The following is a 27735-nucleotide window of genomic DNA, read 5'->3' on the forward strand; positions in this document are numbered from 1 at the left end:
CTGGCCGCTCCTCCGCCTAGGAGCCAGAGAGACATGTCACCACTTCCTGGGAGCTGTCTGAGGTCAGCGCCGCCCAGAGCCCGCACCCCTCACCTCCTCCTGCACCCCAACCCTCTGCCCCAGCCCTGAGCTCCCTCCTGCACCCAAACTCCCTCCCAGAGCCTACACCCCAACCCCCTGCCTCGGGTGACCATATTTCCCAAAGGGAAAATGGGTCACCATGTGGGACTAGCCCTCACCCCCCTCATCTTCCCCCCATGCGGGGATGGTCAGAGAAGCTTGTCTGAGCTCTCCCTCCCCTCACCCTGCAAGGCTGGGGTCGCTGCTTGCCCAAGCCCAGCATACCCCCCCCACGTGCAAGACTGGGGCTGGCATCACTGCTCACTCGAGTTCTGCCTGCCCCCCACCCGAGCTCTCTCTTTGCTCCCTGCATGGGGCTGCCATCGCGGCTCACCCCTTGCACTCGATTTTTTTGACAGAAGTAGGCATTTGTCCCGTTTGTTCTTGCTAACTGATCAAGTTGGCAAGAGCAACCAGGACAAATGCCCACTCTTGCCAAAAAATTCCAGAGGGCCAGAACACTGCTTAAAAAAGGGACTGTCCTCGCCAAAACAGGACATATGGTCACCCTACCCCTGCCCCAGCCTGGAGCCCTCTCCACACCCCAAACTCTTCATTTCTGGCCCCACCCTGGAGCCTGCATCCCCAGCTCAGAGCCCATAGCCCTTCCCACGCCCCAACTCTCTGCCCCAGGTTGGAACCTCCTCCCACACCCCAAGCCCCTTGGCCCCAGCCTGGAGCCTCTTCCTGCACCCCAAGCCCCTCATCCCTGACCTCACCCCAGAGCCTACACCCCCAGCTGGAGCACTCACCCTCCTGCACTCCAACCCCCTGGCCCAGCCCAGTGTAAGTAAGCAAGTGAGGGTGGGTGAGGGACAGCAAGGGACAAAGGGAGGGGGGATGGAGTGAGTGGGGGCAAGGTTTTGGAGAAAGGGCAGGGTGGGGCCTCAGGAAAGGGGTGGGGCAGGGGGCGGGGCAAGGGTGTTCAGTTTTCTGTAATTAGAAAGTTGGCAACCCTACATGAGAAGTTTCCTCTGCTGACACACCTGACAGGTTGTTTGGAGCTCCTATACCATGAGAAGTTTTCTTGCATCATAACCCAGAAGTGGAGTAAAATTCAGGCTGGTATAAACAAGATGCTGAACTAGAATGCAGCAGTGTAGCACCTCCCCAGATGTGTCTTTGTAACCCAAATCCCTTCCCCCCATGGCAGCTGGACCTGTATTTCCAGGAGACTTTATAGATATGCTCAGGACTTAATATCACCACAGGCCATGCAGTGGACTTGTTTCTAAACCAGTCTAAATGTTGACTGCCTCTAAAAATGCTATCTTGCTTGAGAAAAAGCATGGTTATATGTGACTCCACAACTATGCTTGTCCCATTCCTGCAAGCTCTTGCTTTGAAGTACTGTAATAATCCCTGTTTTGTACACATGCAGCACTATACACCACTATAAGTCACCGCTTGCATGTTTAAAACATTTTCTCCCCTGCTTGGAATCTGTCTTGGACAGCATGTGCATGAGAGGAAGAGCGGAACAGGGCAATTCTTTTGTCCTCAAGTGAAGCAACAATATGCATTGCATAAAAAGCCTAGTCTCCAGCACGCAACATGTCTCACTCCAGAAAGAGATTGGTCCCACAAAGGTAAGGACAGCCCCCTTTTCTCATATTTCCTCACCCATAACACTGATGAGTCACTTCTTTACTCAACAGAGTTGATGCTGATTCCTCTGCTGTATCCTCCCCCATATGTTCTTCTACCTCCTCCCTGAAGAGGGCCTGGGAGGGCTGGATAAGGTTAGACAGGCTATACCTAGAAGTTGTGAGCATCTGCTCCACCCTCAGCTGAGATTAGCTCCAGTTCCTCTGGCTTAGCCCTTGACCACCCATGTACATTGCCCAGGACCCTTGAGATATGAAGGGGTATTCAGGAGCTCTGTGTTTGAGGTACTGTTAATCTCCTGGTCCAGCTCCTCATAGAAGAGTGATGTTCTAGGGGAGTTACCAGAGCAAGAGTTGTAGTCCTTTGCCCAGTAGTACAGGCTCTTCAGAGGTTTTATCTTTCCCTGGAAGAGGTCTAATGTAGTGGATCCCCTTGTCAGCTAGCTTCCTAGACATATCACTTATTGCTGGCCCCAGACCCAAAATCTTAGGTCTTGGTGGCCTCACACCACAGGCTCACGAAAACATTGATAGGTTTCAGAGTAACAGCCGTGTTAGTCTGTATTCGCAAAAAGAAAAGGAGTACTTGTGGCACCTTAGAGACTAACCAATTTATTTGAGCATAAGCTTTCGTAAGCTACAGCTCACTTCATCGGATGCATACTGTGGAAAGTGTAGAAGATCTTTTTATACACACAAAGCATGAAAAAATACCTCCCTCCACCCCACTCTCCTGCTGGTAATAGCTTATCTAAAGTGATCACTCTCCTTAAAATGTGTATAATAATCAAGGTGGGCCATTTACAGCACAAATCCAGGGTTTAACAAGAACGTCTGAGGAAGGAGGGGAGGAGTTGGAAAACAAGGGGAAATAGGTTACCTTGCATAATGACTTAGCCACTCCTAGTCTCTATTCAAGCCTACGTTAATTGTATCCAATTTGCAAATGAATTCCAATTCAGCAGTCTCTTGCTGGAGTCTGGATTTGAAGTTTTTCTGTTGTAATATCGCAACTTTCATGTCTGTAATTGTGTGACCAGAGAAATTGAAGTGTTCTCCAACTGGTTTATGAATAATTCTTGACATCTGACTTGCGTCCATTTATTCTTTTATGTAGAGACTGTCCAGTTTGATCAATGTACATGGCAGAGGGGCAGTGCTGGCACATGATGGCATATATCACATTGGTGGATGTGCAGATGAACGAGCCTCCGATAGTGTGGCTGATGTTATTAGGCCCTGTGATGGTGTCCCCTGAATAGATTTGTGCTGGAAATGGCCCACCTTGATTATCATACACATTGTAAGGAGAGTGGTCACTTTAGATAAGCTATTACCAGCAGGAGAGTGGGGTGAGGAGAGGTATTTTTTCATGCTTTGTGTGTATAAAAAGATCTTCTACACTTTCCACAGTATGCATCCGATGAAGTGAGCTGTAGCTCACGAAAGCTTATGCTCAAATAAATTGGTTAGTCTCTAAGGTGCCACAAGTACTCCTTTTCTTTTTGCGAAAACATTGATGTCAGCCTCAGGCCAGCTAGTCACCCAGTGGGAGTATATGCTCCCAGAATAACAGGTAGATTATTTTAATCAAGGTAATTTAAAACACTGATTTTAATCATTATTTAAATCAGCAAACAGGAACCTTGATTTAAATATTTGATTTTAATCTTGTTTTGCATTTGTACTTATTTCCCTTAAGGAAAGTTGATTCTCATTGGGTGGTATCCATTAAAATGTTGTTTGCAAGTTTAGCTTTCACACTAACTTTGGTATTTCTTTTGACTGACCTACACGTACATTGCATATATCTATACATATTTAAGCAATTATATAGTTTAACATGCATTTATCCGGATTTTTAATTTATATTTAGTATGTTAGAAAATGGTGAATGATGCATTTCTTATTTACTAGATTATTTTTTCACTCATGATTTGCATTAAGTTGCATCTGGATGGAAACAGAAATTAAAATTCACAAAGACAGCATTTTAAAATTGTTTATTATTTAAAATTTATTAAATAAAGGAAGCAACTGTGACTAGCTAGTTCAATTAATTGCTTCTGGTCATCCTATCCTTCAAGATTTTAGAACTAGTAGATCTCATCCTCCTCTATTTTTATTCACAAATTGAGAGAAGAAAACAAGCTTTCCTGGTTTTTCAACTCCCAACTAGTTTCTTAACTTGGAATGCGTTAGTCACTGACTTAAACTAGTTGAATAAAATGAAACGAAGGAAATATTCTGTGTCTGCAGAAGAGGCTACTGCTGTCAAATGTTGTTTTAGCACTTCAACAAGTTCTGGTTCCAGGTGCTTAGCACAGTGATTTCCACTAGTTCAGTAGTTTGACTTTCAAAGAAAGATCAGAAGCTACATGTACTCTTAATATTAACTAAAATATAATACATTCAGGCTCTAACATAGGTTGTCATAATTTCAAAGAGGTTTATCTTAAAAACAAAAGAATATAATTTAAATCAATCAGGTTTAAATAAAAAAAAGTTTAAGTGAATTTTTATCCACATTGCCAGATGTACTTGTTCAGATCAGATAGCCATAAGAGTACTATATAAATATTACTAGTACAGAAAACTGCATGCTGAGGTGGGGTCTGAACACCAAAGCAGGCTATTTATAGTGTCTGGAAGAAACTTCCAGTCTAAAACCAGGGAGTAGGTAGGTAGACAAAGGCCCCGGGGACTTTTGAGAAGATAGCTCTGGGGGAGAGGGCTGGAAGGGAGGGAGACTGTACTTAAGTGACAGGTTTCAGAGTAGCAGCGGTGTTAGTCTGTACTCGCAAAAAGAAAAGGAGGACTTGTGGCACCTTAGAGACTAACACATTTATTTGAGCATAAGCTTTTGTGAGCTACACCTCACTTCATCAGATGCATGCAGTGGAAAATACGAGTCATTTTTCCACTGCATTCATCCAATGAAGTGAGCTGTAACTCACGAAAGCTTATGCTCAAATAAATTTGTTAGTCTCTAAGGTGCCACAAGTACTCCTTTTCTTTGTACTTAAGTGGACTCTATATGCATTCACACAGCATAGTAGGTTGAGCATCAGCAGCACCCGAGTTCAACCTATACTCCCTAGCTTGATTGATTTAAAAGGCACCATCACTCAAGCCAGAAATTTTTGTATATGGACAGGAGTTCGGTTAGGGGCAACACTCGAGCTATAATTTGAGTTAACTTTGCAGAGAAGACAAGCTCTTAGTGAAGCATTTAGTCCAGGCTGTATGCAGTTTAATCGTGAACTGTGTGCTTACATTAGCGTTCCCACTTAATGAACAAGTTTTCAGTTACAAAGCCAAACCAAGAAACTTAATTTTTCAAAACCATATTTTTATTTTTTTAAAAGGCAACTAGAAGTATTTCAGAACTATATTTCTTAAGCAAAAAAGAATTCACATCTCTTTCCATTTTGCAAGGTTATTAGTATGAGAAATAAAGCATTTGGGGTGTGTGTGTGAGTGTGAGATTTTTGCATCTGTTGTTGAGTTCCTAAACAAGTCCAGATTTAATTAAAAACAGTGATATCCATTATGGCTTAAGACACAGAATTACAAGATCACTGGACAGAAAGGCTTTCAGAAGACCCAAAAGTGACCAAAAGCTAGTTATGATAAACTTTCCAACATGAGCAGGAGGCAATGTTTAGTAAAGACAAAAAACAAATGGAAGCAGCAAGAACATACCAGCAAAGACACACTGTTCAAAGGATACCCATGCTGTAAATTTACAAAGTGTTAAAAAGTATGCGCCATCTGTGCCAACTAATCCACCTTCTCATATTGATCCCAAATCCCAAGAACCATGAATTGAACTGAAGTGTTGACCACTGGGACAGCATCATATTAAAAAAGAAAGTTAAAGATGGAAGACTGGGGTGTGCGATAGTAGGAAAGGACTCGACTGCTCTGACTGAACTGACAAGAGGACAGAGACAAAAGTTGAAAACTTTGGCCACGAGATTTCATCTGTAAGCATATTAGGACTCAGACTCCCTCAGAACCCAGAGTTGCTCTATTGTGGGATTTATTCTGCCTTTAACTGATAGTAATTGCATTTTACACCCCATGTTCAGGATAGCTTGCCCACTTAAGGGGACAGAGGTGATGGTAGGGACAAGTTTCCTTCCTTCCAATTTTCAAATGGATGAAGCCTGGCAAGAGTTGCCTCATCAGAAAGAGTACAACTAGTTAAAGACCAGCCAATCAGGGAAGATGCACTCCCTTATCCACCTGGACAGAGATAATACAACAGTATTACAAAAATATGTTGGACAAGAATATAGCAAGTAACTTACCTAACCTCAGTGGTATTTGCAATAAAATGTGTTTCATGCCAGAATGAGCAAAGGATAGCCACAGAGCAGGGGACAATCCTAAGTTTTAAACAGTGTTGGCAGTACTGCCAGAAGTTCCAGTGTATAAGTAGTTAGCATATTGGTGACCCTTATTGGTTTTGCTCTAATCACCATCTAAAGTCAGCCACATGTCAAACTGTAAAGCAAATAAAAGGGTGTGTAAAGAACCTGTGGACACCTCCTTCATCCAGTTAATGCTTTAAAATAATTGTCCTCACCATACCCTCTCCTACAATTAGACCAATCTTCCTGTCCCAGAGGGATAACACAGGATCCTGGTGTTACAATTCCTGCTTCTTTACTTGCTGGGAAGTGAAAGCCAGGATGACAGTTTGATTTAAAACGGCTTTTTTGTTAAATCAGACTACCTATAGAAAGATTACAATCTATTATAAGCCTTAATTCAAAGGAAACAGCATTTAATACTTGTAACAAATGGTTGCAACTCTTGGGTAGAGAGGGAGGATTGAAAGTGTATGTTACTGAGTATAATTTGAGTAACTAAACCAATCTTTGCAAAAAGTTTGATGCATGGGGGCAAGAGGCGGACTCTCTTTAGAGCACCCGAGTGCTCTTCATGAGAAGATGAGAGGTACAATGGTTTGTGTTATTGCAACACCTGCATTTGTTAAGTAATCAATTCTTTTTTCCATACACTTGTGATTTTATTAAAAGGGAATTTATGGTTGACTTCCAAATTTGGCTGACAGTTTGCTGATGAGGTTCATGACCTTGGGGTTGTTCTGGTACTTGGACATGTTTGCTGGGTTCTGGGCAACATCTTGGAATGCGACCATAACTTCGGGATCCTGCAACAGCAGAGGAAAGATGTTATTGTAGCTTTACTCTAATACAAAAAGCCATAAAACATTTCAAGTAAATATAGCACTAGACTGACTGCTCTGGAGATAAGGAGTCACACCACCTTTGGCTTTAAAGTCTATCTAGTTGGGTCTTGGATGAGAGACCTCTAAAGAAAAATCCAGGTGATACAGGACGTGAAGCTAGCAACTCTTTAGGTAGCATGTGAGTCAGTACTAAGCTCATCTCACAACAAGGTTCAAGAGGTACCATATTTTGGATGAGATGAAACTGAGTCTGACTTGAAGATATTACAGACACCATGTCACTTGACATGGGTAAGGATGTCAAGTTTGACAGTATCTGAATTTTGGTGACTATGTTCTGACTGAATGTTCCCTCTGCAGTTTTATTTAGATATACAGAACTTTCACTTTCTTTGCTGAAAAGTTCTTTAAAGTACGCTATTAGACAAAATAAAACTCTTAGAAGTGGGAAAAGCAAAACTCTTCCATGCACATTAAGATTACAAATACCATGCTCGAGCTTACGTAAAGTATATACTTTATAAAGGCACTGGTGCAGTACAAGAATCACTCTGGAAGCCTCAATGAAGTCAGCACAGGAGCAGATTTTGGACCTTAACCTTGCATAGGAAGTGAAAGCCATCTATTTTAATGTCCTAAAGACTCAGGTACTCTGGGGTGTAAAACCCAGAGCACAAGGAGTTTGAAATAAATGTGCAATCTAATGTCTTCATATTCCAAGGAGTTTGGGGTTAAAACACCCATATGAAGATAGCAAAGTTGGACAAAGTCTGTCTTCTTTCTCAGCCTATTCAAGAGCTGTGCAGACTTTCCCAGGGCACATTCCCCCATCTCTCCCCCAACTTCCACCTGGTAGGGCATCAATGTGGAAGTGTGATTTAAAACTTATGAGAAGTTTCATACTGCAATGATTCAAAACAGAACTTTCATATGCTAAATAGATTTTAGACCAATCAGTTCTATTCTGAGGTCTATTTGCATGCTCAGTTTGACATTTCAAAGTCTGCCTCAGATTTTTCCCTTACAGCTATAGGGATTTCCCTCAGATTTTCACTTTTGGGCTGAGATTGAGCACCGATTGTATCAGCCCAAGAACAAGGAGATAAAGTTATGAAAAAAAGAGAGGGAATTTTATTAGAAGGTACTTTGCTATTTTAACTAGTGTGTTTACTGCTGAAAAACAAGATTTTTATCTACACCAATTTTAGCTTCACTGCTTAGCATGGAGTCATAACTAAGATATGTACATTTTTCTGTACTGAGTGCAACACCTTTGACATTTGCACTATTGGTCTAAGTGGCTCTTTTCACATTTAACTCTATGGTGGGCTTCTGAATGATCTTATTGAGCATCTGGGCATGCACATATTACAGTATGTGGCTATCAGTGCTATGGTTGGAAAGACATTTCCATGATAAACTTCTTATACTTCAGCCATATCTGCACTAGACAACTGAACTGTTCTTAACTGAACTAGTGAGAACACCAGCTTAAATTCAAAAGCAGGAAGTGACAATGCCCAGATAGAGACAGTTAAATACAAGAAAATAAAAATGTGATAGCCACTCAAATATAGCTTCAGAAAAACAAACATTAGGCAAGCCATTTTCCTCCCTTTCCCTCAACACCCATCTCAGCTGATTCTTTCAGAGACTAAAAGCTCAACAGATGTTGGCTAAATAAAGTTTATTAGAAACAATTTCAACAGGTTGAAACAGTAGATAAAAGGAAGGCTAACGCAGGCCTTGAAAAGATGAACACAGTAACAAGTTTATGGTTTTGATTTTGTGTGTGTGAGTAAGGCTAATATCACTCATTACAGGACAACTTCAATGGAGACAACCCTAAACAGGACTGGACTTCAGGGGCAATTAAAGTTTATGACTTAACAGGAAACAGCTTCTATAAACATGGAAGACTAAACTCCTATCTAGGTGTCAATATTAAGTATTACCATTTGCTAAATGTATGCAGAGCCAGTCATTCCAGCTACTTTGCAAGTCACCTATACATTAGAGAAAGGCAGCCAAAGGCCTGCCATGTGGTAGTACTCAAAAGCCTAGGAATCTTTTCCCATTAACTTGCAGAGAATGACTTAAAAAATCAGCATGTGAAAGAAGACCATCACCAATAACTAAGGACATCAGGGCAAAGTTTTGACCTAAAAAAATTTCTTCCAGTATTATTCATAAACGTCCTGGAAGCCAATACTGCAGATCACACCAGTTCAGGTAAAGATTTGCTCCCAGGTATTGCGATCATTAAAATTAAAGATGTCTGCATGGGCCAAAGGCATTGAACACATTTTCCAAGCTTAAGGCATTCCAAACAATGATTTCTTGCTATCCTTTTGCTTAGCATAGAAGGCTTCAAAAAGCTATGAAAAGCTGTTTCAGTAGGTCAGTGTGCCCAGGGTACTAAGTATTTCACGTCTGAAAGCCATCCGGGACTAATACCCAATTTACTTGTTTAAATAAAAAGATCAATAAGACACCTTTATACCTGCCCATGTCAACTTGTCAGAGTGTCTCAGTTTTGTTTCAGCCCCACCCATAATTTTTCTTCAACAACTGCCAACAGATTTACCCTAGGGCCAGCTAGTGGGATGCTTCTCTGAACTCTAACACCATAACTGGTTTAACAGGTATGGAATATTCTTAGCATGGGAAAAATGGGCTTTCATATATGGTAATATGGAATTTGCCAGATCAGTTCATCCAGACCAGTGTTCTGCCTTTCAACAAGATTTATCCATACACATTCAAGAGACAACAAGCCTTCTCATTCACAATTGGGTCAGATCTAGTAAAAGTAGTGTAATGAGAGAGTCCCACAAAACCATGCAAGAGAGAGGGAGAACACAGTTCCAAAAAGCTAGAGTGCATGCTGTACTGTACAATTCTAGTTTTGTCTAGAATATCTTGGTGCAATGGAAGGTCAGGAGTATTAACTAGCCACAACCAGCTAGACAAATAGCCTATATAGTCATCCCAGAGTGATGCCACCCACATTGTTAGAGTTTCATTAACTGCTTGTCATTTGTCTTAAGGGAGGAAAGAAAGCTCCCAACTTGGATAAGAAAGATTTTTCCTCTCCCTGTAAGTGAGAAGAGAACATATGTTGTGTCCTCATTGTGCATGTTTATGTTTTATGACTACAAGTCCTCACCTGCATGGCTGCAAGAACCTCTGGGTCGCTGAGAATTTCATTGAGACCAGGCATCCCTGCCATGCCTGGCATACCTCCAGGCATACCTCCCGGAAACCCACCTGCAAATAGAAAAAGACAAGAATACAGAAAGGAAAAAAGTTCAGTCATCTATATATAAGCACATGCACATAGGCCAGGACAGCCCCTGTCTTTTACCAGACCCGGTCAGGAAGGTGAACAAACAGGTCTTCCACAAGGCTACTGTTGTTCCCCCAACTAGAAAGTAGGGGGTTCGTCACCTTCTCTTCCTGTGAATATATGCATCTCATTTCATCCACATTTTTGGAATCCAAGGCAATAAGAGGCTCATAACAATGGCTGCAGTTATTTCGGGTTTACTCACCAAACCAGGTATAGCCTATCAGCTCAAATCCAGTAGCATAAAAAGGGTTTAAGTGTCTGAGGCAGAAGTAACATGGGGCAGGAAGTCAGCAGTGAGACACCTCATGAACAAAGCACACTCAGTAGAAATCTTAGGCTGAATGCTTAGTCATATATTAACAAAATAAGCAAAGTGCCATAAGAGATGCCAATTTTGGACACTAAACCAGAATACATCATGTGTGTTGTGCTGAGCATGGGGTGGGGTTCCTGCCTATTCATCAATTTCCTAGCAGAACTGATTCGAAGCCAGCATGCACTTAGTGTACCCCACCTCCAGGAAAGTCTTCTCATGTACTGACACAGAAGTCCCAATTTCTCCCCAATTCTCATTGCAAACAAAATATAGTGCCAAGAGCTTGCAACTATTATTGAAGGCTTATTATATCCCAATGCTGGGAAAGAGATGGCTTCTCTCTGAATAGTACAGAAATTATGTCTTATTAAATGAATTCTACTACTCAATGAACCACAGCTCTCTCCCAGCACATATTTCCCAATATTCAGTCTGAATTTCCCTTCAACCAGTCTCCTCATATTACTCTTCAAGAGAGCCCTCCAGGCCACCCTGGACAACTCCTTTCCTTCCTAAAAGTATTTTTACAGAGTTCTATTCCCCACTTCTAGCTGGCTAAGTAATACATTATATTCATATTCTTCTCATACACAACTCTCTTCAATCCAACGATCTTCACTGTTGAGCTCTGAATACTCTCACATTTATTTACTACACACCATGAGTCACTCAGTAGTTCGTAGAAAGAGTACCTCTCCCCTTCATCCCTCCAAAAACTAAAGTCTTCTCAAGTTCCTGATCTCACAGCCTTGTCCTTTCACTGAAGGGTATTGAGAATAAATGAAAGCTTTGGCCCTGCCTCACATGAAGAAGCCAACCTCCTTCTGTGCCTGATTAGGATTCCCCAAAAATGAGGTACCTGGAAAACCACCAAACTGAGCTCCTCCTGCCTGTCGCCGGGCTTCTTCCTCCTGCAAATGAAAGCACATCATTCCAGAAAGAGCAATGAAATGGCAGACAACCTCCTACTACCTAAATGGCCTTTTGTGAAAAAATGTCAGCTAAATTCGAGACACTTAAGAGCTGGGATAGTCAACAGGCAGACTGCAGGCCAAATCCATACTGCCAGATGCTTTTGAACGGACCACAAAATCTTTTATTTACTTATTATTGTAGGGGTTTGTTTTTTTTGTTTTTTAATTATTATTCAAACTTTTCTCTGGAGTCTGGACCCTGACTATACCTTGACCAAGAAATTTTGAACTAGCCAAAAAAATAATTGGACTACCTCTGCTTAAGAGACTAGTGATGACGGCCCACATAAGTGCCTACATACAACAGAACTGAGAGGAAAACCAGATGGCAAGGTGGAAACGAGGGTACGTGAGAAACTAGGAAAAAAAAAAAGGGGGGGGGAGGAGTTAAAAATTAGAATCATGTTCAGCAAAAAACCTTTGTGCTGAGATCCTACTTACTGCAGCTCAGCCGTGGATACGGGCAACTCATATGCTTCAGTTACTGTTAAAAGTTGAATTTTTAAGAAAACCCTTGCCCTGCTGCATGGCCAAAAAGGAAAGTGAAAAGTTACACTGTGGTAGAACTGGTAACTCTCATTCCAGATTCAATAGAATCCGAGGATGCACAATCCACCTCTGATTTCACTGTCTCAGCTAGTCAAGTAACCAAGACACACAGCACCTAGCACAATTGGGTCCTCGTCCATGATTAAGACTCCTAGGTGTTATCGTAATACAAATACTAAAACTCCATTTTAAAAAAATATACATGGAAGGGGTTACATACAATAGAATTTCTACCAAAAAGGTTAACCTTGCATCACTCCCAAGATTATGCAACACTTTTAAAAAGAAAATCAAAAGCTCACCCTCTGTGCTCTCTCATGTTCCTCTCGGGCCTTCTTTACTCTCTCCAGCCTTTCCTTGATTTCTTTTTCTTCACGCTTTCGTTCATACTTCCTGCGATGTTCAGCAATCTTCTGAGCCTGAGGCAGGAAGAAACAGTGAGTATTCTTGTGCATTTCCAATAGAGCCATCATAATATGGAAGTTTTCCTTTGAGAAAAAGGCTGACAAAGGAGGTGCTGTTGTCATCATGAATAGGTCGGAATATGAACAAGAGGCTGCTCGGCAGCTCTCCAACACGAGTTTCTACAAGCCATTACCCTATGATCCCACTGAGAGTTATCAAAAGCAACTACAGCATTTGCTCAAGAAACTTCCTGAAAAAGGACAAGATCAAATCCGCACAGACACACCCCTGGAACCCCGACCTGGGATATTCTATCTACTACCCAAGATCCATAAACCTGGAACTCCTGGGCGCCCCATCATTTCAGGCATTGGCACCCTGACAGCAGGATTGTCTGGCTATGTAGACTCCCTCCTCAGGCCCTATGCTACCAGCACTCCCAGCTACCTTCGAGACACCACTGACTTCCTGAGGAAACTTCAATCCATCGGTGATCTTCCTGATAACACCATCCTGGCCACTATGGATGTAGAAGCCCTCTACACCAACATTCCACACAAAGATGGACTACAAGCCATCAGGAACACTATCCCCGATAATGTCACGGCTAACCTGGTGGCTGAACTTTGTGACTTTGTCCTTACCCATAACTATTTCACATTTGGGGACAATGTATACCTTCAGATCAGCGGCACTGCTATGGGTACCCGCATGGCCCCACAGTATGCCAACATTTTTATGGCTGATTCAGAACAACGCTTCCTCAGCTCTTGTCCCCTAAAGCCCCTACTCTACTTGCGCTATATTGATGACATCTTCATCATCTGGACCCATGGAAAAGAAGCCCTTGAGGAATTCCACCATGATTTCAACAATTTCCATCCCACCACCAACCTCAGCCTGGTCCAGTCCACACAAGAGATCCACTTCCTGGACACTACAGTGCTAATAAACAATGGTCACATAAACACCACCCTATACCGGAAACCTACTGACCGCTATTCCTACCTGCATGCCTCCAGCTTTCACCCTGACCACACCACACGATCCATCGTCTACAGCCAAGCTCTGCGATACAACCGCATTTGCTCCAACCCCTCAGACAGAGACAAACACCTACAAGATCTCTGTCAAGCTTTCTTACAACTACAATACCCACCTGCGGAAGTGAAGAAACAGATTGATAGAGCCAGAAGAGTTCCCAGAAGTTACCTACTACAGGACAGGCCTAACAAAGAAAATAACAGAACGCCACTAGCCGTCACCTTCAGCCCCCAACTAAAACCCCTCCAACGCATTATTAAGGATCTACAACCTATCCTAAAGGATGACCCAACACTCTCACAAATCTTGGGAGACAGGCCAGTCCTTGCCTACAGACAGCCCCGCAACCTGAAGCAAATACTCACCAACAACCACATACCACACAACAGAACCACTAACCCAGGAACTTATCCTTGCAACAAAGCCCGTTGCCAATTGTGCCCACATATCTATTCAGGGGACAACATCACAGGGCCTAATAACATCAGCCACACTATCAGAGGCTCGTTCACCTGCACATCCACCAATGTGATTTATGCCATCATGTGCCAGCAATGCCCCTCTGCCATGTACATTGGTCAAACTGGACAGTCTCTACGTAAAAGAATAAATGGACACAAATCAGATGTCAAGAATTATAACATTCATAAACCAGTCGGAGAACACTTCAATCTCTCTGGTCACGCAATCACAGACATGAAGGTCGCTATCTTAAAACAAAAAAACTTCAAATCCAGACTCCAGCGAGAAACTGCTGAATTGGAATTCATTTGCAAATTGGATACTATTAATTTAGGCTTAAATAGAGACTGGGAGTGGCTAAGTCATTATGCAAGGTAGCCTATGTCCTCTTGTTTTTTCCTACCCCCCCCCCCCCCGATGTTCTGGTTTAACTTGGATTTAAACTTGGAGAGCGGTCAGTTTTGGATGAGCTATTACCAGCAGGAGAGTGAGTTTGTGTGTGTATGGGGGTGGGTTTTTGGAGGGGGGTGAGGGAGTGAGAGAACCTGGATTTGTGCAGGAAATGGCCTAACTTCATTATCATGCACATTGTGTAAAGAGTTGTCACTTTGGATGGGCTATCACCAGCAGGAGAGTGAATTTGTGTGTGTGTGTGGGGGGGGTGGAGGGTGAGAAAACCTGGATTTGTGCTGGAAATGGCCTAACCTGAAGATTACTTTAGATAAGCTATTACCAGCAGGACAGTGGGGTGGGAGGAGGTATTGTTTCATATTCTCTGTGTATATATAAAGTCTGCTGCAGTTTCCACGGTATGCATCTGATGAAGTGAGCTGTAGCTCACGAAAGCTCATGCTCAAATAAATTGGTTAGTCTCTAAGGTGCCACAAGTACTCCTTTTCTTTTTGCGAATACAGACTAACACGGCTGTTACTCTGAAACCTAGCATAAATTTAGCCACTGAACTAGTTTCAGTGAGTTTTTAAAACAAATGTTGACGACTTCATCATGTAGCATTAATTGACTTTAGAGATTACATTTATCACATAACCCTTACAAATACTGTCAGCAGTACTGGGGCCTAACAACATGGCTAGACTAGTCAAAATATGCACTTCCCCAACAAACTCCCTTTCTACATGAAACTCTGGGATTTACCAGTCCCCCTATCATATCATCCACATCATAGAGCTCCCCAACCCAATACCCTTTGGCCAGCAAGAACAGGCAGAGAAAAGCCTGGCCTCTTCCACAGACAGTCAATACCAGTTGTTTGCCATACAAACAGGGAACTTCCACAAGAACAATACGAAGAACATTTTTGTTGCTTCCAAAACCACCACCACTATGCATGCAAAATTTGATCATTAGGGCAAAAGGTCACTTCCTGATTCTACTTTTGTAAAACGTTGGGCTTTTTGTCTTCTAGAGTGTCTTTATACGTAAAACACTTACATGAAGTTCCTTATTAAACCAGAGCTTCCCTGAACTCAAGCAGGGAAGGAGAGGTGGAAAAGAAGTTGCTTCTCACAAGCGGCTTGTTCTCCAAATATATTGCCTCTACAGAGTCCCACTGCAGAAGACTAGCTAGCAGTGATCTCCTTAAGGAAGGGAGACAAGTGAGGAGCCCTACAAGTGGAAAAGTAATTGAAGCACTGCCCTCCTGAAACCAGGTTCTGCTTTCAATAGTGTTGGAAAAATGGTTCCTGTTTTAAGTCACTGAACTTCACATAACAACCCTGCAGATTTCAGATAATGGCATGTATCTATAATTTGCCTGAGGCGGTCATTCCTCTGGCTGAAAGCTCACACCCTGAGACTCAGGCACAAGAACACTACCTAGTACATACATGACTGCATATACTCTTATCCTTTATCCTTTTATAGAGAGCCCTTGAATTGAGATGGCTTAAACCTTATATTTCTCTCGAGGCCACACATGGTCAGCCTTTCTACACAGCTTAGTCCTATATAGTAAACATTCCCTCAGAATCCAGAGTACATAGCCTTACCTCTCCAGGGGTTTCTGGGGCTTTGACAAATACAGAGGCAGTAATATATTGATGGGGAATATGAGAATAAGTGTTTGCTGTTGAGGTCTGCCATTCCTAGATTCTCCTGCCATGGTAAGGACCATGAAAAACAAGGGGTAAGTTTTCAGCAGAACTTAAGTCTCATTTTCAAAAATGACAGACGCTTCGCCCCGGTCTACACAACGAGTTTAAATCAAATTTAACAGCATTAGATTTAACCCTCACCTGTCCACACAATGAAGCCATTTTTGTTGACTTGAAGTATTCTTAAAATCGATTTCTGTACTCCTCCCTGACAAGGGGATTAGCGCTGAAATCGACATCCCTGGGTCTAATTTGGGGTAGTGTGGACACAATTCAACAGCATTGGCCTCCGGGAGCTATCCCAGAGTGCTCCATTGGGACTGCTCTGGACAGCACTTTCAACTCAGATGCACTAGCCAGGAACACAGGAAAAGCACTGGGAACTTTTGAATTTCATTTCCTGTTTCACCAGCATGGTGAGGTCATCAGCACAGGTGACCATACAGTCCCAGAATCACAAAAGAGCTCCAGCATGGACCAAACGGGAGGTACTGGATCTGATCGCTGTATGGGGAGACGAATCCATGCTATCAGAAATCTGTTCCAAAAGACGAAATGCCAAAATATTTGAAAAAAAATCTCCAAGGGTATGAAGGGCAGAGGCTATAACAGGGACCCGTAGCAGTGCTGTGTGAAACTTAAGGAGCTCAGGCAAGCCTACCAAAAATCCAAAGAGGCAAACGGCCGCTCCGAGTCAGACCCCCGGACATGCCACTTCTATGATGAGCTGCATGCAATTCTAGGTGGTGCCCCTACTACTACCCCACCCCTGTATGTGGACTCCTGAAAAGGCGGGGGGGGGAGGAGAGGTTGTCTCATGCAACAGGGATGAGGATTTTGGGGACGAGGAAGATGAGGAGGAGGATGAAACCGTTCTCCCCAACAACCAGGAACTGTTTATCACCCTGGAGCCAATACCCTCCCAAGGCAGGTTCCCGGATCTTGAAGATGGAGAAGGCACCTCTGGTGAGTGCAGCTTTGTAAATATAATACATGATTTAAAAGGAAGCGTGTTTAATGATTAATTTGCCCTGAAGACTTGGGATGCATTCGTGGCTAGTACAGCTACTGGAAAAGTCTTAATGTGTCTGGGGATGGAGCGGAAATCCTCCAGGGACATCTCAGCGAAGCTCTCCTGGAGGTACTCCCAAAGCCTTTGCAAAAGGTTTTGGGGAGGGCAGCCTCATTGCGTCCTCCATTGTAGGGCACTTTACCATGCCAGGCCAGTAGCACGTAGTCTGAAATCCTTGCATAAGAAAAAATGGCAGCGTATGGTCCTGGAGTTTGCTGGCATTCAAGCAACATCCGTTCTTTATCTCTGTTATGCTCAGGAGAGTGATATCATTCATGGTCACCTGGTTGAAATAGGGGAATTTTATTAAGGGGACATTCAGAGGTGGCCATTCCCACTGGGCTGTTTGCCTGTGCCTGAAAAGAAATCATCCCCGCTGTTAGCCATGTGGTGGGGGGAGAGGTGAAGCGATCATCCCAGAAAATTGGGGGGGGGGGGGGGGGGGGAAGAGGAGCGACCTTGTACTGAAAGCACACGTGCTATGTAATGTTAACAGCTTGGTTCACCATGAAAGAGTCTTCCCATTGCTCTCTAAAATGTGTCTTTTTAAATACTACTCTCCTTTTTTCCCCTCCCACAGCTGCAAATGTTTCAACGCTCCCCCACCATCTCTAGCCCAGAGGCTAGTGCAGATAAAGCGGCGAAAAAAACGCACTCGTGATGAAATGTTCTGAGCTCATGCAGTCCTCCCGCACTGAAAGAGCTCAGCAGAATGCATGGAGGCAAACAATGTCAGAGTCCAAGAAAGCACAAGATGAATGCGAGGACAGGAGGGATGCCTGAGAGGAGAGGTGGGGGGGGATCAAGATGATAGGTGGCGGCAGCGTGATGAGAGGAAGCAGGTTGCAATGCTGAGGCTACTCGAGGATCAAACAGATATGCTCCGGCATATGGCTGAGCTGCAGGAAAGGCAGCAGCAGCACAGACTGCCGCTGCAGCCCCTGTGTAACCAACCACCCTCCTCCCCAAATTTCATGGCCTCCTCACCCAACCACTCCACCCCAGAGGGCTGCCCAAGCAACAGAAGGTTGGCATTCAATAAGTTCTGAAGTGCAGTGTGGCCTTGTCCTTCCCTCCTCCACCACCCCACCCAGGCTACCTTGGCAGTTATCCCCCTATTTGTGTGACGAATTAATAAAGAATGCATGAATTTGAAACAATGACTTTATTGCCTCTGCAAGCAGTGATCGAAGGCGGGAGGTCTGTTGGCTTACAGGGAAGTAGAGTGAACCAAAGGGGTGGGTTTTCATCAAGGAGAAACAAAACAGAACTGTCACACTGTAGCCTGGCCAGTCATGAAACTGGTTTTCAAAGCTTCTCTGGTGCACAGCACACCCTGTTGTGCTCTTCTAACCACCCTAGTGTCTGGCTGCATGTAATCAGTGGCCAGGCGATTTGCCTCAACCTCCCACGCCGCCATAAACGTCTCCCCCTTACTCTCACAAATATTGTGGAGCACACAGCAAGCAGTAACAACAATGGGAATATTGGTTTCGCTACGGTCTGAGTCAGTAAACTGCGCCAGCGTGCTTTTAAATGTCCAAATGCACATTCTACCACCATTTTGCACTTGCTCAGCCTATAGCTGAACAGCTCCTGACTACTGTCCAGGCTGCCTGTGTATGGCTTCATGAGCCATGGCATTAAGGGGTAGGCTGGGTCCCCAAGGATAACTATAGACATTTCAACATACCCAACAGTTATTTTCTGGTCTGGAAAGTAAGTCCCTTCCTGCAGCTTTTGAAACAGACCAGGGTTCCTGAAGATGCAAGCGTCACGTACCTTGCCCGGCCATCCCACGTTGATGTTGGTGAAACATCCCTTGTAATCCATCAGTGCTTGCAGCACCACTGAAAAGTACCCCTTTTGGTTCATTTACTGGCTGCCAAGGTGGTCCGGTCCCAAGATAGGGATATGGGTTCCGTCTATGGCCCCACCACAGTTAGGGAATCCCATTGCAGCAAAGCCATCCACTATGACCTGCACATTTCCTAGAGTCACTACCCTTGATTGCAGCAGTTCAGTGATTGCGTTGGCTACTTGGATCACAGCAGCCCCCACAGTAGATTTGCCAACTCCAAATTGATTCCTGACTGGTAGCTGTCTGGCATTGCAAGCTTCCAGAGGGCTAAAGCCACTCGCTTGTGAACTGTGAGGGCTGCTCTCATCTTGATATTCCTGCGCTTTAGGGCAGGGGAAAGCAAGTCAAAGTTCCATGAAAGTGCCCTTATGCATACAAAAGTTTTGCAGCCACTGGGAATCGTCCTCTACTTGCAATACTATGCAGTCCCACCAGTCTGTGCTTGTTTCCCGGGCCCAGAATTGGCATTCCATGGCATGAGCCTGCCCCATTGCCACCAGGATGTCCAAATTGCCAGTGCCTGTACTTTGAGAGAGGCCTGTGTCTATGTCCTCATCACTCTTGTCACTGCACTGTCGTCGCCTCCTCGCCTGCTTTTGCAGGTTCCGGTTCTGACCCTGATCATACTACAGGATAATGCGCGAGGTGTTTACAATGCTCATAACTGCTGCGATGATCTGAGCGGGCTCCATGCTTGCCGTGGTATGACGTCTGCAGGAAAGCAGAGTTGCAGCAGAAGCGGGAGCCCATGACAGCCAAACATGGAGAAATTTGCTACTGAGACAATAGCAGTACAGCAGAGTTGCAGCAGAAGTGGTGGATGACGACGGTTAGCACCGCGCATGTTTCCCAAGAACACACGTACCCGGGAGCCTATGACAGACATGGAGAAATTTGCTATCAAGACGAGCAGGAGAGCAGAGTTGCAGCGGAAGCAGTGGTTCAATGACAACGGTTAGCAGTCCTACTGCACCATCTGCTGAAAGCAGTATGGCGTCCACACGGAAAAAAGGCGCGAAACGATTGTCTGCCATTGCTTTCACGGAGGGAGGGACGACTGACGACATGTACCCAAAACCACCCGCAACAATGTTTTTGCCTCATCAGGCATTGGAAGCTTAACCCAGAATTCCAATGGGCAGAAGAGACTGTGGGAACTGTGGGATACCTACCCATAGTACTGTGGCCGTACTCCGCAGACTTAATGTGCTTAGTAGGGACACACAATCGACTGTATAAAATCGCTTCCTAAAAAAAAAAACCTACCTAATTTCGTAGCGTAGACATACCCTTAGAGCCTAAATCTTGCACCTTCAGCCAGAAGTATTACTGAATTGAAGAATCCATGGCTCAAAAGGGCCTTTTCATGAATCTAGCAAATACAGTCTAAAAAAATCAATAGGCTTTTAGATGAAAACGTACACATTTGTAAAATGTTTTGAAGTCTCAGGATTGACAGATGTTGTGGTCTCTTTCACAGAGACGTAGTAAGCAGATGACCAGCCATGCTGCTGAGTAAAGGAATCTGAGATCCAGAAGCATAACCCTGTTTCTCTGCTGGGTGAAGGAACACTTGACTCATGAGAAGAATGAATGGACAGGCTGGAAGCTCTGAGAAATAGGTTTGCCATGTCCTGAATGACATGATTAAGACTACTTTCTCTCAATATGGTAAATGAGAGAAGACACAAAGCAGCTTTCCCTTAACTCCCAGTGTAAAAGAAAGACATTCATTAAGCACTGTGGCTCCTTGCCTGCTCAAGCAAAACTTCAGACACTTATTGTACTGATTTGTAGCAAAGAAATCCATATCTGGATGAGTCCACAAGGCAGATAACAAGATGAGCCACCAAGACTTTGAGTCGCCACTGGTAATGATCAGCATCAGATGTACGCTTAAAAATGTAGCCTATAACCTAATAGGATAGAGCAGACAGGTTCTCTTCATTTTGGATGCTCAATTCCTACAGAAAGGCTGCCTCCTGATGGAGGCAATGACTTCCACTTTCTCAAAGTAATATATCATAACTAAGGCTGCAAGTCTTTCACAGAGGTCACAGATTCTGTGACCTTCTGGTACTTCTGCAGTGGCCAGTGTGGCTGACCCTAGGGTTGCCCAAGCAGCTGGGGTGGCCCCAGGCATCTGGTCCCAGGGGCCGCCAGAGCAACAGCAGTCCTGGGTTCTGCCTGGACCAGCAGCAGCAGGACCCTGGGCTGCTGACATCCTCACTCATGGAGTAGCAGTGGCAGGACCCTGCCCCTCCTTCCCAAGCAGCAGCAGCACCCCAAAGCCCCCCAAGATTTAGTCAGGAGTATTTATAGTACAAGTCATGGACAGGTCACAGGCCGTGATTTTTTGTTTATTGTCCATGACCTATCCATGACTTGTATTAAAAATATCTGTGATTCAATCAAAGCCTCAATCATAACCATGTTATCTGTAGGAATCTACATTAATTACCCTTCAATCTGTGGAAGGATAGATTTATGATAGAGTCTGATGGCTCCTAATTCAAGGAAGAGGATGTGAAGTTTCATTCCTGAGGCTTCCACACACCATGATTAAGTTTGAAGAGTGCTTTTAAGATCTCTACTGAGACGAGTCAACCAAGACTATTATCTGATTAATCATCCAATTAAAACCTTGAAGATTGCTGTGGGTAAATACTGCCAAAGAGTGAGTACTGGACTTTCTGAAGTGGAAACACTCACGTCCAACTGTGATTGTTTGGTTTTTACACCAGATTCAGCCACCCTTGCAAGGGTTGTACACCTGAAGCCTTGCAAAGTTGGAGACAAAAGGGCAGTAGACATCAGGCTCACTCAGATAATTTCACTGGGCCTTCTAATCTAGACTTTGCTACCTCCATTCTCTGGATGAATTCTTGGACCGTTTCCCTAGGCAGTCAAGCTAGAGCTCACAGAAGGTCCCCTCAGATTCTGCAGGAAGACTAGCCCTTGAGCTGTAGCCAAGATATATTCAGTTTACTGTATAGATATGAAGAAGCAGCAAGGCACAGCACGGTAACTCTTGCCTTGCAGGAAAGACTGATCTTTTAGCAGACAGTCATCCAGGTATGGATATACCTAAGGCCCCCCATACAGATTAACTGTAAACACTGCCAAGCATTTGGTGAATACCTTTAGGGGTGCTGCCAGTCCAAAGAGAAGAACCTTATATTAGTTGTTGCCGAAGATACTTCCTGTGCTTTTGCCTTATCAAGGTGTGGAAGGAGAAGTCTTCAGAGGTAGGGTTTCATACCAGTCTTGAAGATTGAGAGGATTATACTCCCCAGAAGAGATAGGTAGAATTTTGTTTTCCTTAGGTAATTTCTTCAATTTGCAGAGGTCTAGAACAGAGCCTTTCCCAGTATGGTTGCCAAGACCTCCTTTTGCAGCAGTTTCTGAGAAGAATGCTTGAAAAAAATAAATGGAGTTGAGATATGGTATGGCTTATAACTGGAAGGAATACCCGTTTATGGGATCTAGGACCCACTGATCCTCTTGCATACGCAGATTCTGAAGCAGAGATTTCAGGAACTTTTTGGATAAAGCCTTGTAGATATTCCAGCATTTGGCAGTGTCCCTCTCTGAGACATTTCACGTCTATCTGAAGCAAGAAACAGTGTGTGCCGAGTCAGAGGAACCTACCCTACAGGCTTCCTAAGTGGCTCCATGACCTTAAGCAAGACCCACGGCAACTAAAATGTAACACTTGATCCTGGTCCATACCTATTAAAACAGCACATGAACTATTTACCACTATGTAAAAATAACAAAGGAGAAAGGGATAGAGTGGTCACAGAACCAACCTAACACGTGAATGAAAAGAAACAGAGGAACCATTAGACAAGATATTTATACCATCAATTTATGCAATGTCTAACTTGGAGAAATATTACACACCTTCCAACTGTTAACTACTGCTCAGAAATGGCTCACTGATCACATGACTCAGCATGAGATGTCTGCAGCAGTATTCTGCAGAGGCAAATTCATAAAGGAGAATGATATCTGCTTTTAAGGAAAACATATGCTGCCCCCCAGTGGTAGAGTAGTGGAAGAAATTTACTATAGAAATCACGGGCTGAGAGAACATTGCTGCTGAATATTCACACTAGTGAGAGGAGTCCATGGTGTCTCTGAGCCTTAGGAACTTTCTGGAAAGCAGGATCCAGTGCAGCTATCTGAGTGTCCTCCTTGATTCTGAATACTCAGAGCTGGGGTTACAAAGGGATGCAGGACTCCAACTGTCTCAGCTCTTTCTGCTAAACTCAGATAACTCCAAAGAACAAGAGGGAAAGTGACAGGTAATTATGAATATGCAGAAGCACCACACTCAAAGATCCAGTTACCCACAACTGGAAATGGAAAGAAAAATCAAGGCAGTTTAAACCACAGAGTTGTTTTAGAACCTCATCTCTGAATGTTTGATACTGCAAGAGCACTTATGTAGCCCCAAAGGAAAATGTCTGCAACCTTCAGAAGCTTCCAGAAGTCTAACAAGCAAGAGTAGGCAGAAGCCACCATGAAGAAGCCAATTAATTCCATTATCCCACCCTCACTTACTCTTGGCTGCACCTCCTTCAGCATGGCACTAGCCTCATCATCATAATCCAGTTTACATGCCAACGCAAGGTCATGTGCCGCCTCCTCCCAGTGACCGAGGAGTCTGGAATTGAAGACACCAATATGGGGTTAGTAGTGCTCGCTCTTCTCATCCTTCAATTCGCAACAGACAAGGTGGTAGTCAATGTCCCTTTACATGGATCCACATGAACCTTGTATAAGTGGACACACAAATGCACACCTGAATGGTCACAGAAAAGTCAAGACTTGGTGATAATTACTGTAGGTCATGGAAAAAGAGCCCCAGGAGCATGAAACAAACACTTAGGGGATACTTCCCTGCTGCTTTATACTCCTACAACACAACTGCCACTTTTGCTTCAAGAGAAGCCAAATGGGTGCTGTGAAGCCAATTAGTGCCATTCCTCTGAGCAGCAGAAAAGAGGTTGCTGTTGTGAAAAACAAGGTACTCTCTACCCAAAGTGGCAAGGTATTGTATAGTCAATTAAAATTTTTAAGTAAATAATAGTATCTATTGTCAAAGAGTGTGTTGCTTCCATAGGCTGAGCTGTACACCCGGCTAGGCCCTTGTCCGCCCACTCTGGTCAGAACACCTTGTTGATTTTGGTGAAAGTCAGAAATCCAGAAAAGCTTGCTTTTCTAGTTTTCACCAAAATCAATATGGTTCTGATCAAAGCAGGGAGGGAGCCGAACGGGCCTAGCTTGAGGGGCTTTCAGCAACCTGATTTCCACTAAATTCAGGCCCACATAGTGTCCATTTGGTGGTGCAGGCAGAAGCAGCTCCCTAGCACCCTAACCACTATTTTCTAACCCTAAGGTCAGTGCCTCACCACTATATCATGAGTAACCAAATGGTTATTTTAGTAGAAGTTAGGCTTTTTCAAATTTTCCCAAAAATCAATACGGTTCTGCGCATTGATACACAGAGAATTTCCTACAATTTTGGAATTGTTCAGATGCAGTTTTCAAAAGTTATCACATTACATACTGACAGAAAGAGGACAGAGAAGTGCCATTAGTTTGAGTTCAGAGCCTTGAGCCTCGTTTTGCTTGGCCAATTATATTAAGGATAACACCACCCGACTCTTACACAGCACTTTTTGCCTATAGATCTTAACGTGCTACACAAAGATGGCAAATATCCCCATTTTATGGATTGTGAAAATGGAACTGAGGTGCAATAACTTAACCAGCAGGCTAGTGGCACAGCCAGGAACCGAATCAAAGCATGGAAATTCCCCCACTCTATCAGGCCCTCTAACACTACTTCAGGGTGTATTAGAGTCAACCACATCAAGGAAAGTTTTAATATTCTGATATGTTAAGGGGAGAGCCTCCATGGTCTTGTAAGTAGTTCTTAAGTTAAAACATTGCAGATTGTGATCTGACCAGATCTCATAATTTAGCATGATGCTCTTGGTACTGAACCAGTGCCCCAACATGATTCAAGGGAACACTGGAATCATGACGTTGCTAAAGGTGCAATTTTTAGGATGATGAAAAACTCTGGTCCTGATGACCAGAAATCCTTAAAGAGTCTATAATACACTTTCCAAAGAGCAGAGTTCCTGAATATTCATTAAATGAGAATACATATTAGACATTTTCAAAGTCCTTTAGAAAACTTTGCTAATGTTTCATTACCAGTTCTGCAAATAGGATTGTTAGCCTAGTGATGGTCTGCTATCTTAAGCAGATACCATCCACGATGGACCCTGTTAAGAGATGTATGTAGAACCGATAAGCTTGCCCAAAAGCAAGCAGCAAAACTTGTGCTTCACTGTTGTTTAAGTAGCTCTTTTAGTAACAGTTTAGTTTGTTCCGCCTTAACTGTTATACACCTCCAAAACAAGTTTAAGAACTTTAGAAGATCATCATTCTTGAGATGTGTGGATGCAGAGAGAATAAGACAGTTAACCAAGACAACACCATAGAAAGTAATTACAGAATTTACTAAACTTTGCTTAAAATGGCCAATTTTCACTACTTGAATAGCAAAACTCATTCTTTATCCTGTTTTTTAAAAAGGTTGTCATAACACCTACCCATTTAATTGTTAATTCCTTATTACATTTAATACTTATATTACAAAAAGTAAATTAATTTACAAAAATTATAGTATTTCATTACAGGTTTTTGGACATTTTAGAGAGGAGCCTTCATTACTAGTCCTAAACAAATTTACTTTTACTAGTATAAAAAGTGTGTTAGGATTCTTTGGCATGAAAGACTAGCAAAATTCAAGTTATACCAGTTCATGATTCCAAATCACACAGATAAAAATCATATCCCTACAGTTAAGAATGTTCAATGACCAAACAGAAGATTTTGGTGATGGCTAATAAAAGGACATTTAGCACCAGAAACATTTACATTCCCATTAAATCATCTCCTTCCTCCCCACAAAACATCAGATAGATAAACAATTCACAATCTGTAATGGATGAGATTAGAAAAAACAAAAATTGCCTCCCTCGCTAATGAGCGAAGGGAGAGGTGAAACATGGCTGCAATTCTTTACCTGTGAGCTTTCCCTCGCCACTTGTAGGTCTGTGCTGAATCTGGGTTTATTTGAATGGCTCTGTCACAGTCTCTAATGGCAGCATTTGGCTTCTGTAGTTTCACAAAGACACTGACAAAAAGGACAAGATTTATTGTACATATTTAAAAACATTTTCCATTGCCAACACTCACAGGCAAGAAAACTAAATGGAATGTATTTAAAGAATTCTAAAGACAAAAGATTTTGCACTGGTGAGAATTCTGTCTTGGTTACTGAAGTTTGCCATGTAGCTCCTGGACACGTGAATCATGAGAAAGGATAGTGCAAGCTTTCATCAGTGTGCCTCAGTCCTGATCAGCAAGAACCACTTGAGGGTGGAAGGAAGACAAGGAAATACAAGGATGCAGAGAGTTAAAGTTCTATGTCCTATGTTAAAAAGGTTTCCTAGTCCTAAACACACAACTCAGATGCACTGTAAAGTTGGGATCAGCAAGGGAAGAAATTTGTCAATTGGTGGTAGGAACCAGACAGAGATGGTGCGAAGGGCCAGTTCATAAAACAGTGAACTGAGAGGTTAACAGGGATGCTGGGTTTGAGGGTAGACTACATGGAGCACTGCCCAATGACCCAGACTGGACAGAAAGTTGTGCTTGGATGAATGACTTATGGTAAGTCAGTGTCCTTAAACTACTGCTGTTTTCTATGTGGTTTTTATTCAGAGAGTAATTTCAGTATTCAAAAACCAATCTGGATTTTGTTCACTCTAATTTTTCTTCTGAAAGGAACCAGACCAAAAAAGCTTTTGGCAGGCCTATCCCAAAGAGGCAGAAAACCATTAGCGACGGAAACAGCGGGTATTTAAGGAATAAAGGCCTAATCCAGGTTGGGTACAAGAAATTAAGGCTTTCAAATTGGTTTTAGTATTATGGTCTAGTTTCAGAACATGATAATAATTTATAGCTTGTCGCATCAGTTATAACTAGATGGCTGTGGACAAATGAAGGGCCTTATGACCAGTACTGTATGCGAAAAGATGTTTTTGGCTAAATGGACATACGATGGGACCAAATAGAAACCTTGAAGACCATGTAACATTTTGGGTCTCCAACATGGAAAACTGGGACAGAAACCTTTAGGCCAGAGGTGGGCAAACTACAGCCCACAGGCCCCTCCTGCCCGGCTCCTGAGCTCCTGGCCCAGGAGGCTAGCCCCCAGCTCCTCCCCTGCAGCCTCAGCTCAGTGGGCGGCAGGGCTCTGGCTATGTGATGGCATGGCTGCCTGTCCTGGTGCTCTGCACGGCGCAGCTGTAGAGCCGCCAGCCACCAGTGCTCCAGGCAGTGCAGTAAGGGGACAGGGAGCAGGGGGGTTGGATAGAGGGCAGGGGAATTCAGGGTGGTGGTCAGGGTACGAGGGTGTGGATAGGGGCAGGGTGGTCAGACGGTGTGGAATAAGGGGGTTGAATGGAGGCAGGGTTCCCGGGAGGGGACAGGGAGAAGGGGTGGTTGGATGGGGCAGGAGTCCCGGGGGGCTGGGCCACTCCTG

At 43.6% G+C, this 27735-nt stretch overlaps 1 protein-coding gene across 1 annotated transcript in view; it reads right to left on the reverse strand.

The window, feature by feature from the left end:
- Nucleotides 1-5058: 5058 nt before the first annotated feature.
- Nucleotides 5059-27735, reverse strand: part of ST13 (ST13 Hsp70 interacting protein) — a 35062-nt gene continuing 12385 nt past the window's right edge. The window contains exons 7-12 of the mRNA XM_077830500.1: nt 26212-26322; nt 23670-23772; nt 12445-12561; nt 11479-11530; nt 10121-10221; nt 5059-6912 (exon numbers count right to left, since the gene is read on the reverse strand). Coding sequence (XP_077686626.1) covers nt 6784-6912; nt 10121-10221; nt 11479-11530; nt 12445-12561; nt 23670-23772; nt 26212-26322 — 613 coding nt within the window. The 3' untranslated portion in view covers nt 5059-6783. The remainder of the gene's footprint in view (nt 6913-10120; nt 10222-11478; nt 11531-12444; nt 12562-23669; nt 23773-26211; nt 26323-27735) is intronic.

The sequence above is a fragment of the Eretmochelys imbricata genome, chromosome 1 (genome assembly GCF_965152235.1).
Source record: "Eretmochelys imbricata isolate rEreImb1 chromosome 1, rEreImb1.hap1, whole genome shotgun sequence".
In the NCBI taxonomy this organism is placed as follows: domain Eukaryota; kingdom Metazoa; phylum Chordata; order Testudines; family Cheloniidae; genus Eretmochelys; species Eretmochelys imbricata.